Source organism: Lactuca virosa, chromosome 2, assembly GCF_052849685.1.
Source record: "Lactuca virosa cultivar CGN04683 chromosome 2, Lactuca_virosa_CGN04683_v6, whole genome shotgun sequence".
Classification (NCBI taxonomy): Eukaryota; Viridiplantae; Streptophyta; class Magnoliopsida; order Asterales; family Asteraceae; genus Lactuca; species Lactuca virosa.
Window position 1 is genome coordinate 236721828 of NC_136427.1, and position 21842 is coordinate 236743669.

The 21842-nt window shown below is 37.0% G+C and overlaps 1 protein-coding gene across 5 annotated transcripts; it reads right to left on the reverse strand.

Annotated features, from left to right (window-relative positions):
- Positions 1 to 338: 338 nt before the first annotated feature.
- LOC145160525 (BRCA1-associated RING domain protein 1-like) lies at positions 339 to 10006 on the reverse strand. Of its 5 annotated transcripts, none has more exons than XR_013738135.1 (11): positions 9614 to 9820; positions 8716 to 8917; positions 8098 to 8421; positions 7890 to 7990; positions 7624 to 7807; positions 7454 to 7545; positions 7300 to 7390; positions 7046 to 7211; positions 6856 to 6974; positions 4862 to 4934; positions 826 to 937 (listed from the first exon to the last, which is right to left on the reverse strand). XR_013738135.1 is itself a non-coding variant. In XM_079079762.1 (11 exons), coding segments are annotated over exons 2-11 (1323 nt in total). In that variant the 5' UTR covers positions 8890 to 8917; positions 9614 to 9821; the 3' UTR covers positions 5558 to 5622. The 5 variants fall into 5 exon arrangements, 4 of the variants coding, with proteins under 4 accessions (XP_078935886.1, XP_078935885.1, XP_078935888.1 ...); XM_079079762.1 differs by lacking the exons at positions 826 to 937; positions 4862 to 4934 and adding exons at positions 5558 to 5623; positions 5771 to 5841 and having other exon boundaries at positions 9614 to 9821; XM_079079760.1 differs by lacking the exons at positions 4862 to 4934; positions 8716 to 8917 and adding an exon at positions 9852 to 10006 and having other exon boundaries at positions 339 to 937; positions 9614 to 9681.
- Positions 10007 to 21842: the final 11836 nt, after the last annotated feature.

Consider the following 21842-nt stretch of genomic DNA (forward strand, 5'->3'; position numbering starts at 1 on the left):
TTGGGTTTTAAAAAAAGTGGTTTTGTCTTTTAAGAAATAGTGGTTTTGACTTTTAAGAAATAGTCATTAAAAAAAAAAAAAAAAACTTAAGGGTATTAACGTAGCATTCTTTTTTATCTAATGTTATTGTTCATTACTTTATAAGTTTTTGAATATTACATATGCTTAGAAATAACAAATTAGATTGGGTTCTATAAAATATTTATGCGCCAAACCCAAAAACTATGTATAAGGTCAAAATGCTTATACAAATTAATCTTGCCATTTTTGTGAATATTGTCCAAAACAGAAAAACACATACTGTATTCTATTTCTAGCCAACTAATAAAACTTGTTGCTAGAAAAATAATAGCATAATCCGCTGCCCTTTTTCATTCTATTCCACTATAGCTTCGATCTGTACAACTGATGGACGGGTTAAAAGTTTCAAGCATTACCACAACACAAGAAATCAACCAAAACCCATGTAGTAGTTTTCTTAGTGTTCTAATAGTAGTATCTATGCTACACTGACTAGAGGGACAAAAAACACCAACCACATAACATAACAGATACACAAGATGGAGTTTATAAGACATTACTGGACCCCTGATGTAAAAGGCAGTAAACGGCATGCAGCAACTGATTCCAAAATCCAAATATGTTGGATAGTCTGAGACCGAGATTCTTGAGCAATGTCCTCAGCTGCAGCTAATCTTTGGAATCTTATAGAATCTTCATCGTAAAACTCAGAGTGATCCGAAAGGTCAGCATTGTAAACAACCAAAGATACCCGCTTCACATCTTCATCTGCATCATTACTTGATGACAGTAATTGATCCCTGGCCTCGATAATTGTGCCTCCAGCAGTTGTAACCAACTCTTTGAGATCAGTCTTGTGAGCTTCTACATAATCCCCAACAAAGTAAAATTCCAAATTGTTGAAAAGTTTTGGACCCTGCAACAAAGATATATCATAATCAGCTCCTTACACTGCAAATTTTAAACAAGTGATCATTCATCAAAGATGAAAGATATACTAGATATTCAACTACATTTGACAGCTTATCTACTAAGCCCTGCCAGACAAAATACCCAAAAGGCCCTTGAATTGTACCGGCGGCTGACTTAGCTTTAGAGAGCGTTTTAGGATTTCTTTTACCACTCCTTCCCCCACTTTCTCTCTCATGAAAAAGCAGCCACCCCCACCACCATTGTTGCAATTTTGGGGCTCAAAACCACCAATTTTTTTGCAAAATCTTTCAAACACCAAAATCACCCACATTTTCAAGGACACACAAAAATACCACATTTGGGGTTGATTTTGAAGTGAAGAAAACTTAGGATTTCAATTTTTTGGAGGTTTCTTTCAAGTCTTGCATTTTCTCATTTATATATATCATCTACACCAGAAGGTGCCCAAAAGGAGGTAAAAGAAAGCAGAGACGATTACCGCAGGAGCATCGAGTAGTCGGGCACCACCGGTATGCACCGACCTGGGATGGGAGATATGAGCACCTCCACGAGCATTCAGATCGTAATTGCTCGGCACTTTGGGAGGCAACACACCCAATAGAGCATATACTAGTTGAGTATGGTGTGGAGCGGGTTAGCTTTCGAGGATATAACGATGTGGACGCTCCGCATGGATGATTTAGAGGGTGGACCAGAGGGCATGAGAATGATTGGTACAGTTAAAGATCATGAGATTGCTATCATCTACCCATGGAATATCGTTGCATAGACACTTGAGGTGGATGCACGAGTGTAAATTAGGATGATATTAAACGTGATATTTACACGGAACAGACTCGAAGGGCGGATCGGTTTGTTGATTTGGTGCGGTTGGCAAAGGAACTATAGCATATAGTCTTTCTAAACGTCAACCGGCAGGACAACAATGTCGGAGCAGTGAGAACACGGGACAATGTGGTGTTGTATGCTTTGATGAGCAATTCTATCTTTATTTCTTTTATATACAATGTCTTATGCTTATGCAACATTTAGTGTACATTTGACCACTCCACGTATGTGCCTCATTTCAGGAATAGCATTCCTGGTCCGCGAACTAGGACATAGGATTCGGGAACTTCATTCGGTAGTGGGTCTAAGAATAGTGTTGAAAAAGAAAGGCCATGGAAGTATTGGATCTTGTGTCTTAGCTCACGCTCACAGACCACAAACATTGAAATGAGGCAAATATAGGGAATCGTCACCCGATCCTTAATGTTGAATTTACACTAAATATTGCATAGGGCATCCTACACAAAAGAAATAAGAATAGAGTCGGGCACCACAGCGTCCTGTGTCATTACTGCTTCGGTATCATTGTCCCGCAGGTTGACATTTAGAAAGACAATTTGATGTAGCGCATTTGCCAACAACACCAAATCAACAAACCGATCTGCCCTCCGAATATGGCATGTTTAAACAACACGTCTAATCTCATCCCACAGGCCCCCCTTGAGTATCTATGCAAAAGTACTCTGTGGGCAAGCTCTCTAAATTGTAGGAGTGGAACCCAATGTCAACATGGAAGTGCTCCCTAATCATTCGGACGGTCATAGCAATCTCATGGCCTCTGACTACGCCGATTAGTCTCATTCCCTTCGATCCGCCCTCTAAATCATCCTTGCAGAGCGTCCGCATCCACTCTCACACTAACTCGGCGTATATGTATGTAAGATCAAAATATAGGACGCTTCCCCAACTGTATCGCTCAAAAGCCTCCACAACGTTATACCCCATAAAGCTTAACCCGCTCCACACTATACTCAGCCAACATATGCTCTATCGGGCGGGTGTGTCGACTCCCAAAGGGTCGGGCGAACACGATCTAAATGCTAGTGGAAATGCTCATATCTTACATCCTCGGTACAGACGGTGGTTTCCGACTACTTGATGCTCGTGAGGCAATCGTCGTCGTTTTTTACCTCTTATGGGTGCAATATGAAATAGATGATGGATATAATTGAGAAAATGCAAGACTTGAAAGAAAGCTCCAAAAATTCGAAACGCCAAGTTTTCTTCACTTCAACATCAGCCCCAAATATGGTATTTTTATGTATCTTTCAAAATATAGGTGATTTTGGTGTTTGATTGGACGATTTTGTAAAAATAATAATAATAATAATAACGATGAAAAATGGTAGTTTTTTTAGCTCTAAAGTTGCAAAAATTTTGGGGGGGTGGCTGCCTTTTTTTAAGAGAAAAAGTGAAAAGTGGTCAAATAAATCCTAAAACGCCCTCTAAAGCCAAGTCAGCTGCGTGGGCATCTCAGACACAAGACAACTGGACGTTGGAACAATTCAAGGGTATTTTGTTGGGCATGGGGGAAAAAATCTCATGTCAACGTCTTAGCCTGCGTTTGAGACACAAGTGTATTAGGTTGTGGGCATTTTTAGCAGTCCATGAAGCATCTCAATGACACTACATTTAAACGAGTCTGAATTGCCACAGGAAGGGTTAGTGAAGCCTTAAAAGCTGATGAAAATCAAAAATCCTCGTAGAAGTTCTATATCGAGAGTACTACTTTTTGAGGAAAGAACCGAGTCCACGGGAACCAACCTACTATTTAAACATGAGTATTTTACTTTTGTAAAATAAGCATAAAAATCCTTATATTTTGGCTCTACTGACAATACGCTTTTTTTTTGCAATTGAACCATTGGAACCGGCTATTACTTGCAATTGAACCATTGGAACCGGCTATTTCCAGGTAACAATAGCAAGTTTTGATAGTTAAATTGTAAACAAAAATATCAAGGGTGGCTTTTTTGTTGAGTTGCCAAAATATAGGGTACTTTTTTGTCAATGCTAGTGTTGTAAAAATCGGCCTAGGCGGCCGATTAATCGGCGCCTAGGCGCTAGGCGGACTGCAACCGATCACGTTTATGTGTAATCGCTCAAGATAATCGGGGTTGGTCAACGTCGGTCAAACTCGGAGCTAATCGGGTCTAATCGGTGCTAATCGGCTCTAGGCGGTTTAATTGGTCAACTTTGGTCAACAGATTTTCAAAAAAAATTAGGGGCAAAATTGTCAAAACTGAAAACTTTTGCTAGGGTTCGTTCTCACTTCTCATTCCATCGTCCCCTGTGAAACCGTTTTCTCACTTTTTCTCTCGACTCAAAGCTGGGAGAACTTGAAGCTCACCCTCGCCGTCGCCATCACCTCTTGAAGCCGCAATCCATGAAATCCAATCGCACCCTCCCGTTTCTCCTCCTCCGTCTTCATCGCTGTTAGAGCCTCCATTCTTTCTGACAACGGTCTTTATCATCTACACAGGTTAGTTCTTCAAACTCGATTTAAGCTGTAAAGTTTCGATTTTATCTAGTAAACTCGATTTAAGTTGTTAATCAACGGATTTGTGAAGACTGCTCGATTTAACTCGATTTAAGCTGTAAAGTTTCGGTCTTTATCATCTACACAGGGTTCGTTTCTAGGTCGATCGCTCAACAACCCTTTGTAAAATCGATTTTCCATAACCTTGTTGGAAGGCAGCCACAAATTGAAAGAGTTACTCAAATTCTGGGAAGACGTACAAAAAACAATCCCTGCCTCATTGGAGAACCCGGTGTTGGAAAGACTGCTATTGCAGAAGGTCTTGCCCAAAGAATTGCAAATGGGGATGTTCCAAAAACAATTGAGGGGAAGAAGGTGGGTTCCAGACTTCCTGTTTGTATATGTTCTAGTGACATGAGTTCAAAATTTCAATTAACAGGTTAATTTTTGTTCCTATATTTTTCAGGTGATTACTCTAGACATGGGTCTACTTGTTGCTGGGACAAAGTATCGTGGAGAGTTTGAGGAGAGATTGAAGAAGCTGATGGAAGAAATCAAACAAAATGATGAAATTATACTATTTATTGATGAGGTCCATACTTTAATTGGAGCAGGAGCTGCAGAGGGGGCTATTGATGCTGCTAACATCTTGAATATGCAAGCTTCAATTGGCCTATGAATGTGCAATGTTAAAGTTTAAGTTTTAAAGTTCAATGTCATAAGAGGCAGATTATGAATGTGCAATGTCTTTTGGAAGTGAAATTGGTTTCATTTTACCTGTTATACACTTTATATTCAAGAGTGAGGATTCCATTTAATGTATGGACAACAGTTAGGACAAGAATAAGAATGAGGATTTCATTTGCATTGAATTTGATAAACTCTCAAATTGCCCCTGCTGACAGTTTATAAAATTTTGAATTATTTTTTTAATAATTAATGGTCCCCGATTAATCCCCGTCTAACCGATTAATCCCTAGACCCCAGTCCACCGCCTAGCTAACGTCTAGTGTTTTCTACAACCTTGGTCAATGCATAATAATTTTTAACCTCAAATCTTATATATTTTAAGATTAAATTATAATCTATTTTTGCCGACACAACCATTACAATTTGTTTGATTTTCAATATATAATAAATTAATAATAAATAAATACGATTGTTTAATTATAATTCTATTTAATAAAATCCTAAAACCAATTAAAATGTAAAAATATATCGTTATGAAATGTAACATCACTTTTTTTTATGATGGAGCTAAATCAAAATTTGATACAAAATACATCCACATACCAAGTACTTGGTTGAAAAATCTTTATATGGGTTGGTGTGTATCAAAATCACGATTAAAGAGAAGATGATCTGCAGATAAAAATTTCTTGCCAATTGCATAAATAGGTTTTTAGACAAGTATGAAACCATTAACCATTATGAAAATCCAAGAAATGTATGTCACTTTTTAATGATGAAACTAAATAAAAATTTGATATGAAATATGCATCCACATACCAAGTACTTGGTTGAAAACAATGCATGTAATTCATCCACAGATCGATAGAGAAGATGCAAAATAGTCTTGTCTGCATGACATAGAAGCTATATTCTTATGACAACTAAGCAATAAATATTCTTAATTTATATAGAATATAGATTACAATATACCACGTTGATATCAATATGCCTCCGATTTTAAAAATTCAAACAACAAACATCATACAGTCTTCTTTTTCTCTTGGATTTTCATAATGGTTACCAATGTCAACAGTAGTTTCATACTTATCTAAAAACCTATTTATGCAACTTGCAAGAAATTTTCATTTACAAATCATCTTCTTGTTAATCATGATTTTATACACAGCAACCCATATAGCAACCCATATGAAGATTTTTCAATCAAGTACTTGGTATGTGGATGTATTTTGTATCAAATTTTGATTTAGTTCCATCATAAAAAAAGTGACAATATATTTCATAACAATATATTTTTACATTTTAATTGGTTTTAGGAATTTATTAAATAGAATTATAATTAAAAAAAACTGTATTTATTTATTATCATATAGTAAAAATCAAACAAATTATGATGGTTGTGTCAGCAAAAATAGATTATAACTTAATCTTCAAATATATAAGAGTTGAGGTTAAAAATTATTATACATTGACAAAAAAGTACTTATATTTTGGCCTATTAGCAAAAAAGTCACCCTTGATATTTTTTGTTTACAATTTAACCATCGAAATTTGCTATTGTTAGCGGTTACCTAAAAATAGTCGGTTCCAATGGTTAAATACAAAAAAAAAAAAAAAATTAAAAAAAAAAAAATCAAGGGTGACTATTGTCAATAGAACCAAAATATAGGGACTTTTAGGCAGATTTCCCTTTATCTTTTGTAACATAATTGATTACAACTTAGGAACGCCAACTAATCCCCGTGATAGGCCGACTAGTCGCTAGTCCCTAGTTTACCAACCAAACCCAAGCCAAGCCTGGTGACCTTTGCAGCATTGATTACTAATGTTGATTTCCTAAACAAATTGGAGGATATAACTTCCATGATCATCCATTAATTTTAAAGGGGAAAGATTTGTCTTACATTATTTAGAACTCTTAGCCTCCCAGCTTTGGGACCACCAGTACAGCCATGGGTATCTAGATGAACTTCATATGGTTCTTCATTCACAAGACACCCAGCTTCCATACAAGCTTTTACCCCTGAAAACATATAACAAATATCATTAAAAACTAAAAACCATCAACCATTGGGCCAATATCAGAAACCTTACATTCAACACTAACAATCCATACTCCATTCAAAATAGCCATCAGAACTTTATATGTCCTTGTGCATGCACCATTTGAATCTGTGGCAGCAATGACATGGGTAACATTAGGTTTCCAGTATCTGAACACTACTGCCTGATTATTGCTTGCAAAATCAACCAGCAAACACTGCAATTTCAAAGGTGTGGATTAAAAGGGACACATGATGAACACACATTAATTCTAACAAGTAACAAGAACAGCTTTTTATACCAACCTTTTCTTCTGTAGAAAGATCCGAACCACAAAACACCAAATTCTGTCCGGCATCCAACGGTGTCGTGCAGGGATTCAGATGTGTAGATGTTCTGTAATCAGAATGACAAACATAAACAAAACTACACAGAAAAGTCATATAAAAAAACTGATACCTTTTCTCAGTGTCTTGCTTCCCATCATCTGCCTCCATTTCGTTTGGAAATTTCATTGTTCTATGCTTTGGACACAACATTAAATAGGTGTCCTATAAAAGGCATAAAATTAGAAACCTTTTAATAAGAAACCTTATAACAGCAATAAGTGTGCATAAATAGTGGCTTACATCCCATCTGCACTCAGGAATGTAATATGCACAAGGCACATGGTAACTTCTTTGGCATGTCTCCATATAGCAGCCAAGACCAGCTCCCTTTTTACCACAGCTGCTGCATTTAAGCTTGTTGGCCCTTGTCACTTCTGATTCTAAATTCTGAATAATTCCATCCTTAAAGTAAATCCGAGGAGCCCTGTGATTGTAAATATCACTTGTAATCTTCACACAACAAAGAATTCTTTTAATGTTGTAAGCTCAATAACAATATAACATACCACTGAATACAATTTCTGTGAACATGTGTAACCTTAGAGAAGTTGGCCAAAGACCCCACTACTTCCTTCCCTTGGGCAAAAGACACAAATGGTCCACTTCCCTATACAATATATATATATATATATATATATATATATAAAATAACCTATCAAGATTCTTATGTCATCTTTTTTTACACAGACGAAAAAATTTGTCTCTAAAACTCACCTCTGTCTGACTAGAAGAATGACAAAAGGCACAAGGACGTTTTTTTGAATTCAACGCATCCTGCTGCCCGCTAGAAAGAGATTTTTCAATCTCGGTCTCCAATTTAGAATTGGTTGTAGCTACATTTTCAGAAGCCAAAGCATTTGTCTGAGGATGACCATTTATTTGCAAACCCGTATCTTTTAACCCTTCGTTTGTTTTCTTTTGCCTTTTGGCTCCAATGGTTTGACTTTTAGCTCCTGAGGTGGATCTAGTGTTTGACTCTAGATTCATCCCATTAACATCATTCTCAACTGGTCTCTTTGGTGAATATCTTGCAGTATTCTGAAAGGGATGACCAACTAATGTTTGTTACAATATTATGACGACTATACAAAAACATGTTTCTGTATGATTCATAAAAACAATGATTATATTCCAATCAAAATTGATCTTATGCAAAAGTACGATGCATGCTATACATTCAAATCAAGAATATGACCTAGGCTATGTGTTATTTATTCCCATCTTTCAATGTGTCACTGTTTTGTTTTATAACTTATCCCTGTTTTTTATTTTTTAATTGAAATAATAATTATTCATTTTAAAACATTTAACTTACTAAAGCTGCATTCTTACAAGACTATCGTGTGCAGCTTCACGATCTCTGTTTAAAGCAGCTCTTCCTGTTCTTGAAAGTGAACTTTCAGCTTCAGCAGCCAAAATGAGGCTTGCTGCTCCTACAATTGTTGTGAGAAAAATTGTGCTACAATCCTTCGACCAATCATCCGATGATGATGAAGATGATTCCATCTTTCAATTCTTAAACTTATATGATAAACTATTTTTTTAGAAACAGAGAGTTAAATTATGTTTGTGTAACAAATTTGGAGGGGTAATGAGTATTTATAGTAATTGAAAAAGAAAAAAACTTTTTTGACTGTAAAAAAAGAAATAGAAGAGAAAAGAGAGAGGTGTTCCCGTAATGTTGTGTGGCCTCACTAGGTGGCCCGGTGTTCCCGTGTGGGACCGCCATTGCCAGGTAGGACCCCACTGTGTGCGGGAGAGGCATAACATTTTGCCTTACTGGATAAAGAATGAAAGATAGAATTAAAAGATAACTAAGGTGTAAATACAAGTAGTGGTTACTACATTTTGCTCCAAGCTTATTAGAGGTATGCTTGTAAAGTGTAAACTAGAATCAATGTAACCTAGTAACTAAATAAGTAGACATGCAAGAAACAATTACTAGATGCGTCTGGAGTGAAGTATGATTCTACACAGACCACAATGGGCCAAGAAAGGGGAAATACGTGTATAGATGTAGTCAAATGTTAACTTTCATCTTAATAAACAGCAGAATGAGACTACTGAAATGAAAGGTATGTATCTTAAAATATTTAGCAATGCAAGTTGCTAGAATTCAAAACTTAAAACAAAAATGGTCAATTTTTCATAAGCAACCGCTAACGAGTGAACCAAATTTGCATGAACACACAGCATCTAGGGTAACGAAAAGAGTGCAGATGATACTTACAAATTCCGTAGCACTGCTCGCTAAAACAGAGACTTTCTGATCCTTTAGGTTCTTTCTCGTTAACAGATCTACAGAACAGTAACAGTAACAGATGCAAATTTGCTCAGGCACACCAATCAAAACTTCTATATACAAATTATAGTGAACCGATCATACATATCACGAGGAATAGGAAAGCAGAACATCTAACCTAAAGAGGAAGATCAAAATCGAAATAGAATTGAATTTAGCGAATTACCTTGGGCTTTCTTGTCGACATCAGAGGAGAGTCCTGGTCTGCTGCTCATTTTTGTCGCATAATTGTCTAAAAGGATAAACAAAGATTAAAGACCGGATCCTTGGGGCTTGGTCTATGGGCCAGGGAAGCTACCATACCAATTACCAGACAGGTCTGCCGTTGTTTGGACCGGACTTCGAAATTTACCAGGAAGGTCGCCGTTGTCTAAAAGAAAATTTGTTGGTCTTAAATTATTAATGTTTTCTCAAAAAAAAATATTACATTTTTATGTTTTATCATTAAATAAAATTAGCTAGGTAACATTTGGTTTCAATTTTAGATGTATTTTAATTATGAAAAAAATCAACAAAAATCAAAATCTATTCATAAATTTAAAATTTATCAACAGTTTAAGAAAAATATTTTTATCTAAAAAATGCAAATCTGATTTTTTATATAAATTTTTCGCAAACGTTTTTGTATTTTATAAACTCATCGAAACTAAAGAAAAAATCAAACTCTAAGAAAGTTGGTAATTGTCTTGCTCGTCTCTCGTATTTTGTTGTTTTTAATATCTCGCTGATTGCTTACTAAAGGTTAGTATCTCATTTCCTTTAGTTTTCCAACCATGTTTGTCGCTTCACTGCTTAGTGATTTCTGTCTTTCTCTCTGTGTTTAATGCTCCACAAAGTTAATCAATGAATAATGAAGCTGAGAAACTAAGGTGTTGTTTGTTTTTTGTAAAAAAAACATCTTCAGAACTCTTATTGTTGCGCGGCACAGCACACGCGCATCACTTTTAATCTCGCAGCTGTTTGTTTTTTAGAAGTCTTCAGAGTAAAAAACTTATGCGCGTGTTCTGTTTGGCGCAGCATTTGTATTGCCTCTTCCAACATCTTATTCTTTTTTTTTCTTGCTGAAATCTTAATTATATGTTGCTGAAATCTTATTTTATCTTTTTTTTCGTTTTTTTTATTCTTGTTGAATTCTTTTTTTATATTGAATAATGATAATTTCTTGATAAAATATCATTATTTTTTGCTAAAATATATTTATTTTATGTTGAAATATCATTATTTTTTGCTGAAATATCATAAATTATTGTTGAAATGTCATACATTATTAATTTTTTGGTATTAAAAAAACTATTTCGGTTTATAAAATCAGTTTATTTTAATTTTTTAATATATGCAGCAGCATGCAGATGTTAAAAAAACAAACACGCTTCTTATTACAGTCTGCAGCCGTTTGGTCCACCTCTTCTACTGCAGAGGGTTGCAGAGGTGGTCCGCAGACTTCATGAATTTTTGCTTAAAAAAACAATCATCACCTAAATATTATTGGTTTATTCTTTTATGTATTGGTTTGATAGGGTTTCTCGGTCTATGATCTATCTATATTTTATTGTTTATTGTTTGAGTCTTTTTAGCTTATCAATATTTAAGGCAATAGGTCATAATGGTCAAAAGTAGAGCAATAATGCATGGACGAATTTGGGGATGGCTGGGGCATGGCTTTTAATATATTATTATAATATATTGAAAAACAAGAATTTTGAGTATTTTTTAATTTCACTGTTATTTGTTTTTACTAAAAATATATTTCATTTGAGCATTACATTTGTGAATTTGTATATTTGAATTGAATCCTTTGAATATCATAGACTTAATATCATAGACTTATAGGTTATAGGTTTGAGTATTTAAATCATATTAGTGGATTGGTTATTAACACCGAGGATTGTTTTAAACATTAAATTTTTAATAAATATTACAAACATATATTGTAGAGTTATTAATATAGATTTTTTTTATTTTAGAAAAAACATGGCTCCAACTAGAAAATTTTGAATTGGGCTCTTCTAAACGTAAAAGAAAACAAAAAGAGGCACAACTTATTGATAGTCAAAGAGGATCTATGGATCCATTTATTATCAAAAAAGTGTTGGAATATCATCGCAATGAAGAACCGGTTGTGGAAGAACATAAAGAAAAAGAAGAAGCTGAATTGCAATGATGGTTTTTGGGCCAAATTATGCAGTTGGGCCATATCGGGCCTTGGTTTTGGGCCAAGTAAGAAAAAGGATAAAATGGTCTTTTACCCTGGTCTTTAGGCAAGCAATTCAGATTCTTGAGTATGTGTCAAGATTCAATTATTAATTGGATGGTATTTAATGGTGCTAGTGTGCGGGATTTCCAGATCAGCGGTCCGAGCATTTGTCTAAGATATCCAGGCGCTTCAGGTGAGTTTTCCTCACTGTACTTACGGGTCGAAGGCACCAAGGTCGGTCCATTGGATTGGTATCCTGCTATACACTGATATGATGAGTATGGAATATATTTGCATGGTTATATGCTAGTTACCGATGTGCTAGTCTGGTAGATCTGTAGGACTACCTGTGATTCTGTCTACATTATTATTTGTATATTTTTGTTATCTGGTGTATGTCGACATATTATGTTGGGTTGAGGTTGTACTGCTTCGTGTTGTAGCCAACAAGTTTGGAGCATTCTAGATATGAGTTGAGGGTCGGGTAGGGCATACCAGACTCATACTGAGGGCTCGAGTGCATTCCAAATACGAGCTGAGGACCGAGTGGTATGCCAGACTCGTAATGAGGGCATGAGGGTATTTCAGTCCGATGATTGATTGGGCCAGGGAGCAAGCCATACATAAGTTGTGGGCCCCGAGGGCAAGCCAAACTTATGCTATGGGCTCAGGAGCAAGCCAGATACGAGTTGTGGGCCCGAAAGGCAAGCCAAACTCATATTGTGGGCTCAGGGGTAATCCAGTCTTTTAGTTGTGGACCCGATACATGTTGTTATTTGTGTTGGATTAGGTGTCTAAGCCCATAACTATAATTGGTATGTACTTGAATTGATAGCAGCACAGTCCTTTTGGGTTGCCCTCAACCTAGCAACTGGACAAGGAAATTATGAAAGGAGAGATATTAATTTATAAGATTAATAAATTAATATATATATATATATAAATGATTTATTAATATGTTAAAAGATTAATATATTAATTAGAAATCATTATGTTTAATTAATAGTTAGCCAGAAATTAATCAAAATTCATTTTGGGGTTAAAAGAATTAATTATAAAGTGCAGGGACTAGTTTGCAATTAACTAATAGTTGAGTGGAAGGTTCCAGAACCCCCTTGGAAGGAGGTGGACGAAATTCTTAGGGGAAACCCTAGAGATTTCGTCCAAGGGGTCCAAATAAGGCCTTTGGATCTTGCTTAGGCCCTAAGCAAAGGATAACTAGGGTTTTCCCTAAACCCTAGATCCCTCAGCTATTTAAGGAGCCTCCTGGCTCACATTTGAGGTCACTGATTTCTTTGGAAGAAACCCTAAGGCTGAAATTGCATACTCTCTCCATCCTCTCTCCTCCAAGTTTCCTTCTTGCTAGTTCTTGGGTGTGATTCCATTAGAGGCATTACATTTGTGGTGCTAAGCTTCCAAGAAGATCAAGATTAAGATCAAGAGGATTATCAATTGTTTGCTATAACAATTGAAAGGTATGTAACTCCTAAACCCTAGTTTGTTAATTTTGAAATTAGCCTCTCTCCTCTAGGGTTCTTGTTTCGCAATTCAAAGTTATATGTTCAATAGTTAAAACATAGATCCAAAGTAGGTTGCATGTGAACTTAGGAATTGTTTTCTAGTTTATTTGTTTTACCTAAAACCCATCAGTGGTATCAGAGCCATTGTTTGTTTTAAATTGAATTGCTATAATTGTTGAATTGCAAATTAGGGTTTATAGCCATTAAACCCTAAAGGCCAAATTTTCGATTTCTAGGGTTTTGGATAAAAGGGTTTTTTCGAAAACCCTAGCCTCCAAAGAACCCTAATCGAAATTAGGGTTAGGGTTTTGAAAACCCTAGCCTCCTCCCTTGTAAATTTCGAAATTGCTAGAAGTTTTAGGGTTTCTTGTTTTGGATAATTGTTACTTAATTAGATTAATTGGATAATTATCCTTACCCTATTTTTTGAAATTTAGAGGGATAAGGATTAGGATTAAATTAATTGATTAATTTAATTAGATAATCCTTACAAGATTTAATAATTTGATTAATAGTTAATTAAAAGATAAATATTAAATCTAGTTAATTGGTTTATTTAAATTTAAATTTAATATTTTGAATTTCGAAATTTATATAAACCCTTGAAGTTTTAAAATGTTTTAAAACACACCCTATATATGTATTATGATTAAAAGTTTAATAGTATATATGTATAAGAATATGGTCAGTCAAATCGCTAGTATGCCTCATTCACGAAGCTAATCTATAAGGGGGGTATAAGGAAACTGCCTATAAAATGGTAGTTGAATGGGTGTCCACTCTCACCCACCGCTTCCTTGATTAGTGGAGGGTCGTTAGCAGAACGGATTTGATAGGACAACTACTTCTCATTAAAAGTATAATGACATTAAAGAAAGTACTAGAACATTATTTTTAAAATCCCAACTCTAGTTACTTTAGGAAAAATGTGAAAAGTATGCTAATCCATGAAATTGCACATTATGCTTTATTGGTCGTTAGTGGAGCGTGTGTGGTTAACCAGCACACTAAAGGGCACTAATAAAGAGTAGTAATGGGTATCTCATAATTGTCATTTTGATGGAGCGTGTGTGGTTTACCAGCACATCAATAGTTAATGATAAAGACAATGAGGTTACCAAGCACATTTGCATGGTTATTCACATCTTGTTTGTGATCCTCGGCATCCCAGTCACAAATAGAAGAGCATAATCTGAGATTAAAACATGTCATTGAATAGTTTCAATGTATCTCAAAAGAATTAGGAATTTCACTTCGTTTGTTTCGTCTAATGGTGGAATTGGTGAATCGTCATTCACTTACCTTTATGAAATTTACACTTGCATCTCGGCATCCCATTTCTAAGTTGTGAATCTTCATAGTTGGATCCTAACCTTGATATTTTATCTTTGGGTTATTATATTGAGGTATCTTGAAATCTAACTAAAACTTTCTTTCGTTTCAGATGTCTACTCCTGGAAACACTTCTGCTTCATCCTCCTCCAACCAGAACTTCTCTTTGCTCAATATCTGCTCCAAAGTCGTTATGGATGGCTCAAACTATAACGATTGGATGCGCAACATCAAGATGGCTCTTCGTTTTGAGAACAAAGAATATGTTCTTGAAAGGGAGCTCAAAGAGCTTGATGAGTCTGAAGCTACTCCTGAAGATCTTGCTGCCTACAAGAAACATTACGATGATGCTACCAAAGTGGCGTGCATCATGGTGGCAACCATGTCCCCAGAACTGCAGAGGTACTATGAGGACTACTGGCCTTTTGAGATGAACAAGGACCTTATGGAAAAGTACCATAAGCGAGCACGTCAAGAAAAGTTTGAAGTAGTCAAGTCACTCATGGCTTGCAAGATGAAAGAAGGGGAATCGGTTGTGTCACATGTGCAAAGAATGCAACGCTACATAGAGCGTTTGGTCAAGCTCAACATTCACTTTGATGAGGAATTGGCCATTGACATGGTCTTGAACTCACTACCTGATTGTTATGGTCAGTTTATTCTAACTTACCATTTGAACAATACTGAGCAGACCTTGGCCCAATTGCACAACTTGTTGCAGACAGCTGAGGCAGGAATGAAGGGTAAAAGTATACCCTCCACGCCTACAAGTGCCCCTGTGTTGGCTATTGGACAGGGAAAGGGGAAAAAGAGGAAAGGTCCTCCCAAGCAAAACTGGAAGAGCAAGGCTCAAGCTGGGTCGTCTAGTAATGGCCCAAAGGCTAAGCCCAATGGTTCCACTCCCCATGTTTCTGATCCAAAAGAGGCCGTTTGCTTTTACTGCAATCAAAAGGGGCATTGGAAGAGATCTTGCCCACAATATCTGCAAGATATCAAGGATGGCAAAGTGAAGCCATCTTCGGCGGGTATTTACACTATTTCTGCTAATAACTCATTATCTTCTCGTTCACGGGTCCTTGATACAGGATGTGGTTTTCATATCTGTTCTGATTTGCAGGGACTAAAGGAAAGTGAGGAGATAGAGCGAGGAAGGATAAACTTGATCATGGGAAACAGAAAGTCTTCACCAGTGACCAAGATCGGAATTTATCAGCTTCTGCTTAGCAATGATGTTAGATTAGATTTAATAAATTGTTGCTATTCGTCTGAGATGACGAGAAACATTATTTCATTTCATGCATTGTTCAGACAAGGTTTCAAATATTCTTTTAATGATTTGAATGGTTCAATTTCTGTTTATAAGAATGGTGTTTTTATGTTTGAAGCTTTACCTTGTGATGGTGTGTATGAAACAGTGACTTGTGTTGATAGCTTAGGAAATAGTGTACTTAATATTGACTTGTCTAATAGTGTAGACAAGGAATGCTTGTGGCATTGTCGTCTTGGACACATTAACAAGAAACGCATAGCCCAACTCCAAAAGGATGGAGTGTTGCAATCATTTGACCTAAAATCAGATGATATGTGTGAATCTTGTCTTTTGGGAAAGATGACAAAATCACCATTCACAGGGTCTTGTGAAAGAGGTGAAGGTCTGTTGGATCTCATACACACAGATGTGTGTGGGCCCTTCAGATCAACTACAAGAGATGCTAATCGATTCTATGTGACTTTCACTGACGATTATAGCAGATATGGATATATCTACTTGATCAAGCATAAGTCAGAAACTTTTGAAAAGTTCAAAGAGTTTAAGCATGAAGTCGAAAATCAATTGGGCAGAAAGATAAAGATACTTAGATCCGATAGAGGCGGGGAGTATCTTAGTATCGAGTTTAACGACTATCTGAAAGAATGTGGGATAGTCTCACAATTGACTCCTCCTAGGACACCACAGTTAAATGGTGTAGCTGAGAGGCGTAATCGAACCTTGTTAGACATGGTTCGTTCTATGATGAGTCAGGCTTCGCTTCCCATTCACTTCTGGTGGTATGCCTTAGAGACAGCCGCCCACATCCTCAATCTTGTCCCTACAAAGAAGGTTGCCAAAACACCTCACGAAATGTGGACAGGGAAAGTTCCCTCGTTAGCACATATTAAAGTCTGGGGTTGTGAAGCTTTCGTAAGATGAGAGACTCACGACAAGCTAGCAGCTAGAAGTGAGAAATGTGTTTTCATTGGTTACCCAAAGCAGTCTTTTGGATATTTGTTCTACAGGCCTAGTGAGAACGTGGTCTTTGTAGCACGAAGAGGAGTCTTTCTTGAAAGAGAGCTCATATTCAAAGAGGACAGTGGGAGCACTATTGACCTTGAAGAAATTCAAGAGTCAGCCAATGAAGGAACCTTAGATGACACTAGCACTCAACCAGAGGAAACAGTTCCTGTTGAACCAATCGATAACTCATTACCTCTTAGAAGATCCACTAGGGTGAGTGTGCCACCTGAGTTGTATGGTTTTCATATTACTTCAGATGGTGACACATTCATAAGTGACAGAACACTGGTAAACTTAGATGAACCAGTCACTTATAAGGAAGCAATGGCAGGCCCAAAGGCTTCCAAGTGGAAAGAGGCAATGGACAGCGAGATTAAGTCCATGTATGACAACCAAGTTTGGAATTTGGTTGATAGTGCACCAGGTCGTAAGACAGTTGGGTGCAAATGGATCTTCAAGAAGAAGACAGACATGGATGGAAATGTGCACACATTCAAGGCTCGACTGGTTGCAAAAGGTTTCACTCAAACCCCAGGGGTTGACTATGATGAGACCTTCTCGCCAGTGGCTAAGATTAAATCTATTAGGATATTGCTCGCCATAGCTGCCTTTCATGATTATGAAATCTGGCAGATGGATGTCAAAACTGCTTTCCTTAATGGGAAGTTGGCTGAAGATGTTTACATTAGTCAGCCAGAGGGTTTTGTTGATGCAAAGTTCCCCAATAGAGTGTGCAAGCTTGAGAAATCCATTTATGGATTGAAACAAGCATCTCGCAGTTGGAATCTTTGCTTCCATGAGAAAGTCAAAGAGTTTGGTTTCTCTAGAAGTGAAGATGAGTTATGTGTGTATATCAAGGCTAGTGGGAGTATAGTAACTTTTCTGGTGTTGTATGTCGATGACATATTACTCATCGGTAACGACATTCCAACCTTGAAAGAAGTTAAGTCTTGGCTTGGAAAGTGTTTTGCCATGAAAGACCTTGGAGAAGCTGTCTATATTCTTGGGATTAGAATATTGAGAGATAGAAAGAAGAGACTAATTGGACTTAGTCAGAGCACATACTTGGATAAGGTACTAAAGAGGTTTAGTATGGAAAATTCCAAGAAGGGAGAGCTACCTATCCAGAGCAATACCAAATTGAGTAAGACTCAGTGCCCGAGTACAGATGTTGAAATAGATGACATGAGTCATGTACCTTATGCTTCCGCTGTCGGATCGATCATGTACGCTATGACATGTACTCGCCCTGATGTGGCATTTGCTTTGAGCATGGTCAGTCGCTATCAGGGAAACCCAGGTAGAGCTCATTGGATAGCAGTTAAGAATATACTCAAGTATTTGCGAAGGACAAAGGACTGGGTCCTTGTGCTTGGTGGCAGTGATAATTTGAGAGTAGATGGTTACAGTGATGCCAGCTTTCAGACGGATAGAGATAACTTCCGTTCTCATTCGGGCTGGGTGTTTTTACTGAATGGAGGAGCAGTTACTTGGAAGAGTTCCAAGCAAAATACGGTGGCTGATTCTACTTGTGAATCAGAATACATAGCAGCAAGTGAAGCGTCGAAAGAAGCAGCTTGGTTGAGGAACTTCATCGGGGATCTCGGAGTTGTTCCAACCATCCAGGAGCCTATGGAACTGTTCTGCGATAATGAAGGAGCGGTTGCCTTGACAAAGGAACCGAGAGATCATGGTAAGACCAGACATATCGACAGAAAGTACCATTTCATCAGACATAGAGTTGAAGAAGGCCATCTTATAGTAAGGAGGGTGTCATCTGAAGATAACCCAGCAGATCCCCTCACAAAGGGTCTGAGTAGGGCTAAGCATATTCAGCATGCTCGGAGCATAGGACTGAAAGATGATATTAGTTTTAGTAGTTAGATTAGTTTTATTCTGAAACTTGTAACAAAGTAAATGTAATTGACTTTTGGTGATTAAATAATAAAGTATTATTTATAAGTTTGGTTTCTGCCTTTTGTCAATTGTTTATTATTGTGTTTCATTTTTGCATGTTTTACTTCCCGAATAATAAGATTATTCAAACTCCACAGTCACTCATACTTTTGGAAGTAAGTAGTGAATTAAGACTGTCATGAACTGGATTGTAGATTGTCTAAGGATAGACATGGCAATAGAATTGCTGCAACGTTCATGAGTACTCAGAAATTGAGATTTGAGTACTGGATAAACCCTCGCTCAGAGTATCACTTCATGGAATTCATCACGAGTAATACTGAGACGATAATATCTTATAATCTTGAAACGAAGATATATGAGTTGCAATTTACAAGTCGGTCATGCATTGGTGATACGAAAACGCATCAGTAACTTGGTGTTATAAAACGTATTGTCATGTATAATTTGATGAGTAAAAGATACAAGCATATGAGTCAACGTTTATTCGTTCCTTTTGCCCTAATAGGAAAAGCGATATCTGTGGGCCCCTCGATGATTTGGTGTTGACTTATGTGCAGGGCCCAGCCAAGACTAAATTGATGTGTTAAATTAGAAGTCCTGCATCATCACAAATCAGGAATCGGGAAACATAGATTCTGGACAAAAAGATTGATTGCATTCCATGTCTTTTGTCTAGGGATATCTAGCAGAATGAAGGATTGTATGATCACTTATCTTAGGACACGTAACTGACTGGGTCAGAGTTCGGCAGCAGCTTTTGGAAGCTACAATTTGCTGGTCAAATTTAGAAGGCATACTAGCAATTATAGTTACAGACTTATCCAAGTGGGAGACTGTTGGATTAGGTGTCTAAGCCCATAACTATAATTGGTATGTACTTGAATTGATAGCAGCACAGTCCTTTTGGGTTGCCCTCAACCTAGCAACTGGACAAGGAAATCATGAAAGGAGAGATATTAATTTATAAGATTAATAAATTAATATATATATATATATATATATATATATAAATGATTTATTAATATGTTAAAAGATTAATATATTAATTAGAAATCATTATGTTTAATTAATAGTTAGCCAGAAATTAATCAGAATTCATTTTGGGGTTAAAAGAATTAATTATAAAGTGCAAGGACTAGTTTGCAATTAACTAATAGTTGAGTGGAAGGTTCCAGAACCCCCTTGGAAGGAGGTGGACGAAATTCTTAGGGGAAACCCTAGAGATTTCGTCCAAGGGGTCCAAATAAGGCATTTGGATCTTGCTTAGGCCCTAAGCAAAGGATAACTAGCGTTTTCCCTAAACCCTAGATCCCTCAGCTATTTAAGGAGCCTCCTGGCTCACATTTGAGGTCACTGATTTCTTTGGAAGAAACCCTAAGGCCGAAATTGCATACTCTCTCCATCCTCTCTCCTCCAAGTTTCCTTCTTGCTAGTTCTTGGGTGTGATTCCATTAGAGGCATTACATTTGTGGTGCTAAGCTTCCAAGAAGATCAAGATCAAGATCAAGAGGATTATCAATTGTTTGCTATAACAATTGAAAGGTATGTAACTCCTAAACCCTAGTTTGTTAATTTCGAAATTAGCCTCTCTCCTCTAGGGTTCTTGTTTTGCAATTCAAAGTTATATGTTCAATAGTTAAAACATAGATCCAAAGTAGGTTGCATGTGAACTTAGGAATTGTTTTCTAGTTTATTTGTTTTACCTAAAACCCATCAATTTGTATATGTTATATGTTTGTGTGTTGGTACTTTGAGGGAACTCACTAAGCTTCGTGCTTACAATTTTAGTTTATGGTTTCAGGTTCTTCAGAGGACCGTGGTGAGGCGAAGGCGTGACCGTACATATCCTTGGTTTTACTACTGATTGTGTAACGCTTGATTTCCCGGTATGAGTTTATTTCCTAATTATTTATGTTTCCTCTTTGGGACACGGGGTGTTGGAGCCTCAACACGGCGTGTCGAGATGTCATTGGCCGCGGAGTTTAATGAGCCCACACGGCGTGTTGAGGTGCCTCAACACGGCGTGTTGGCAGCTGGGAAGGAAACCCTAATTTTTAGGGTGTTGCACCCTATTTAAAGGCCTTAATTCCCCTAGATCGGCCTCCTTACCAGCCTCCGTTGTTATCTAAAACCCTAAATCGAGTTTTGAGCTCTCTTAGTGGTGTTCTTGAAGTTTTGAGTGAATTCTTGTGGATTTTTGTGCTCTTTTGAAGGAGCTTTGGAGTTTGAAAGTGCCTAGCTTGGAAGGAAGGTCATAGATCCAGAATCTCACCACTTGTTGCAGTCTCCTTGAGGTATCAAGTTCATACCTTGCTTTGTTGTTGATTAGATCTTCTTTTATGGGGTTTTGTTATGATTTTTGGCTCTTAGTTGGGTTGTCAAAGGAGTTAAGTTGTTTCATGGGTGGTCCTGTTAGATTTGAGCATTTTGTGGCCTCCTTTGACTAAAAGGTGCAAACTTTATAAGCTTCTAGGTCTCATGCATGCATTAAGTCCTTTATTAATCCCTCCTTGAGCTTTAGAGCTTCTTTTTGGCATGCATGAATGTAAAGTTGGCAACTGTACGTGGTCTTCCAGCCCTAAGGTGTCAGATCTGCATTTTGGGGCTATGTATTTGAAGATTAAGTGCTTAGTCGTTAAGCCCTCACTCTAATAACCTAGGGTTTGGGTTTTGGAACCATTTTGGTGGTTCCTAGGGGTAAAGTTGGAAACTTTACCCTTCTAGATATCATTTTGGTCGAGATCTGAGCTTTGGGGCTCTTGGATTCGATGAAGGAAGCTTAATGTATTAAGTTGTTGGATTTCAGCGAACACGACGTGTTTATTGGTAAACACAGCATGTTTATTGGTAAACACAACGTGTTGGATTGGTTTTTCCCGACTTTGTAGCTGATGGAAAAACATGGCGTGTTGAAGG

Coding starts and splice junctions, on each gene's coding strand:
- LOC145160525 (XM_079079759.1), bottom strand. CDS start 8,889: ATGGAATCATCTTCATCATCATCGGATGATTGGTCGAAGGATTGTAGC. Junction 6,975..7,045: donor ATGGATTGTTAGTGTTGAAT/GTAAGGTTTCTG, acceptor ATATGTTTTCAG/GGGTAAAAGCTTGTATGGAA. Junction 938..6,855: donor GGCTAAGAGTTCTAAATAAT/GTAAGACAAATC, acceptor TCTTTGTTGCAG/GGTCCAAAACTTTTCAACAA.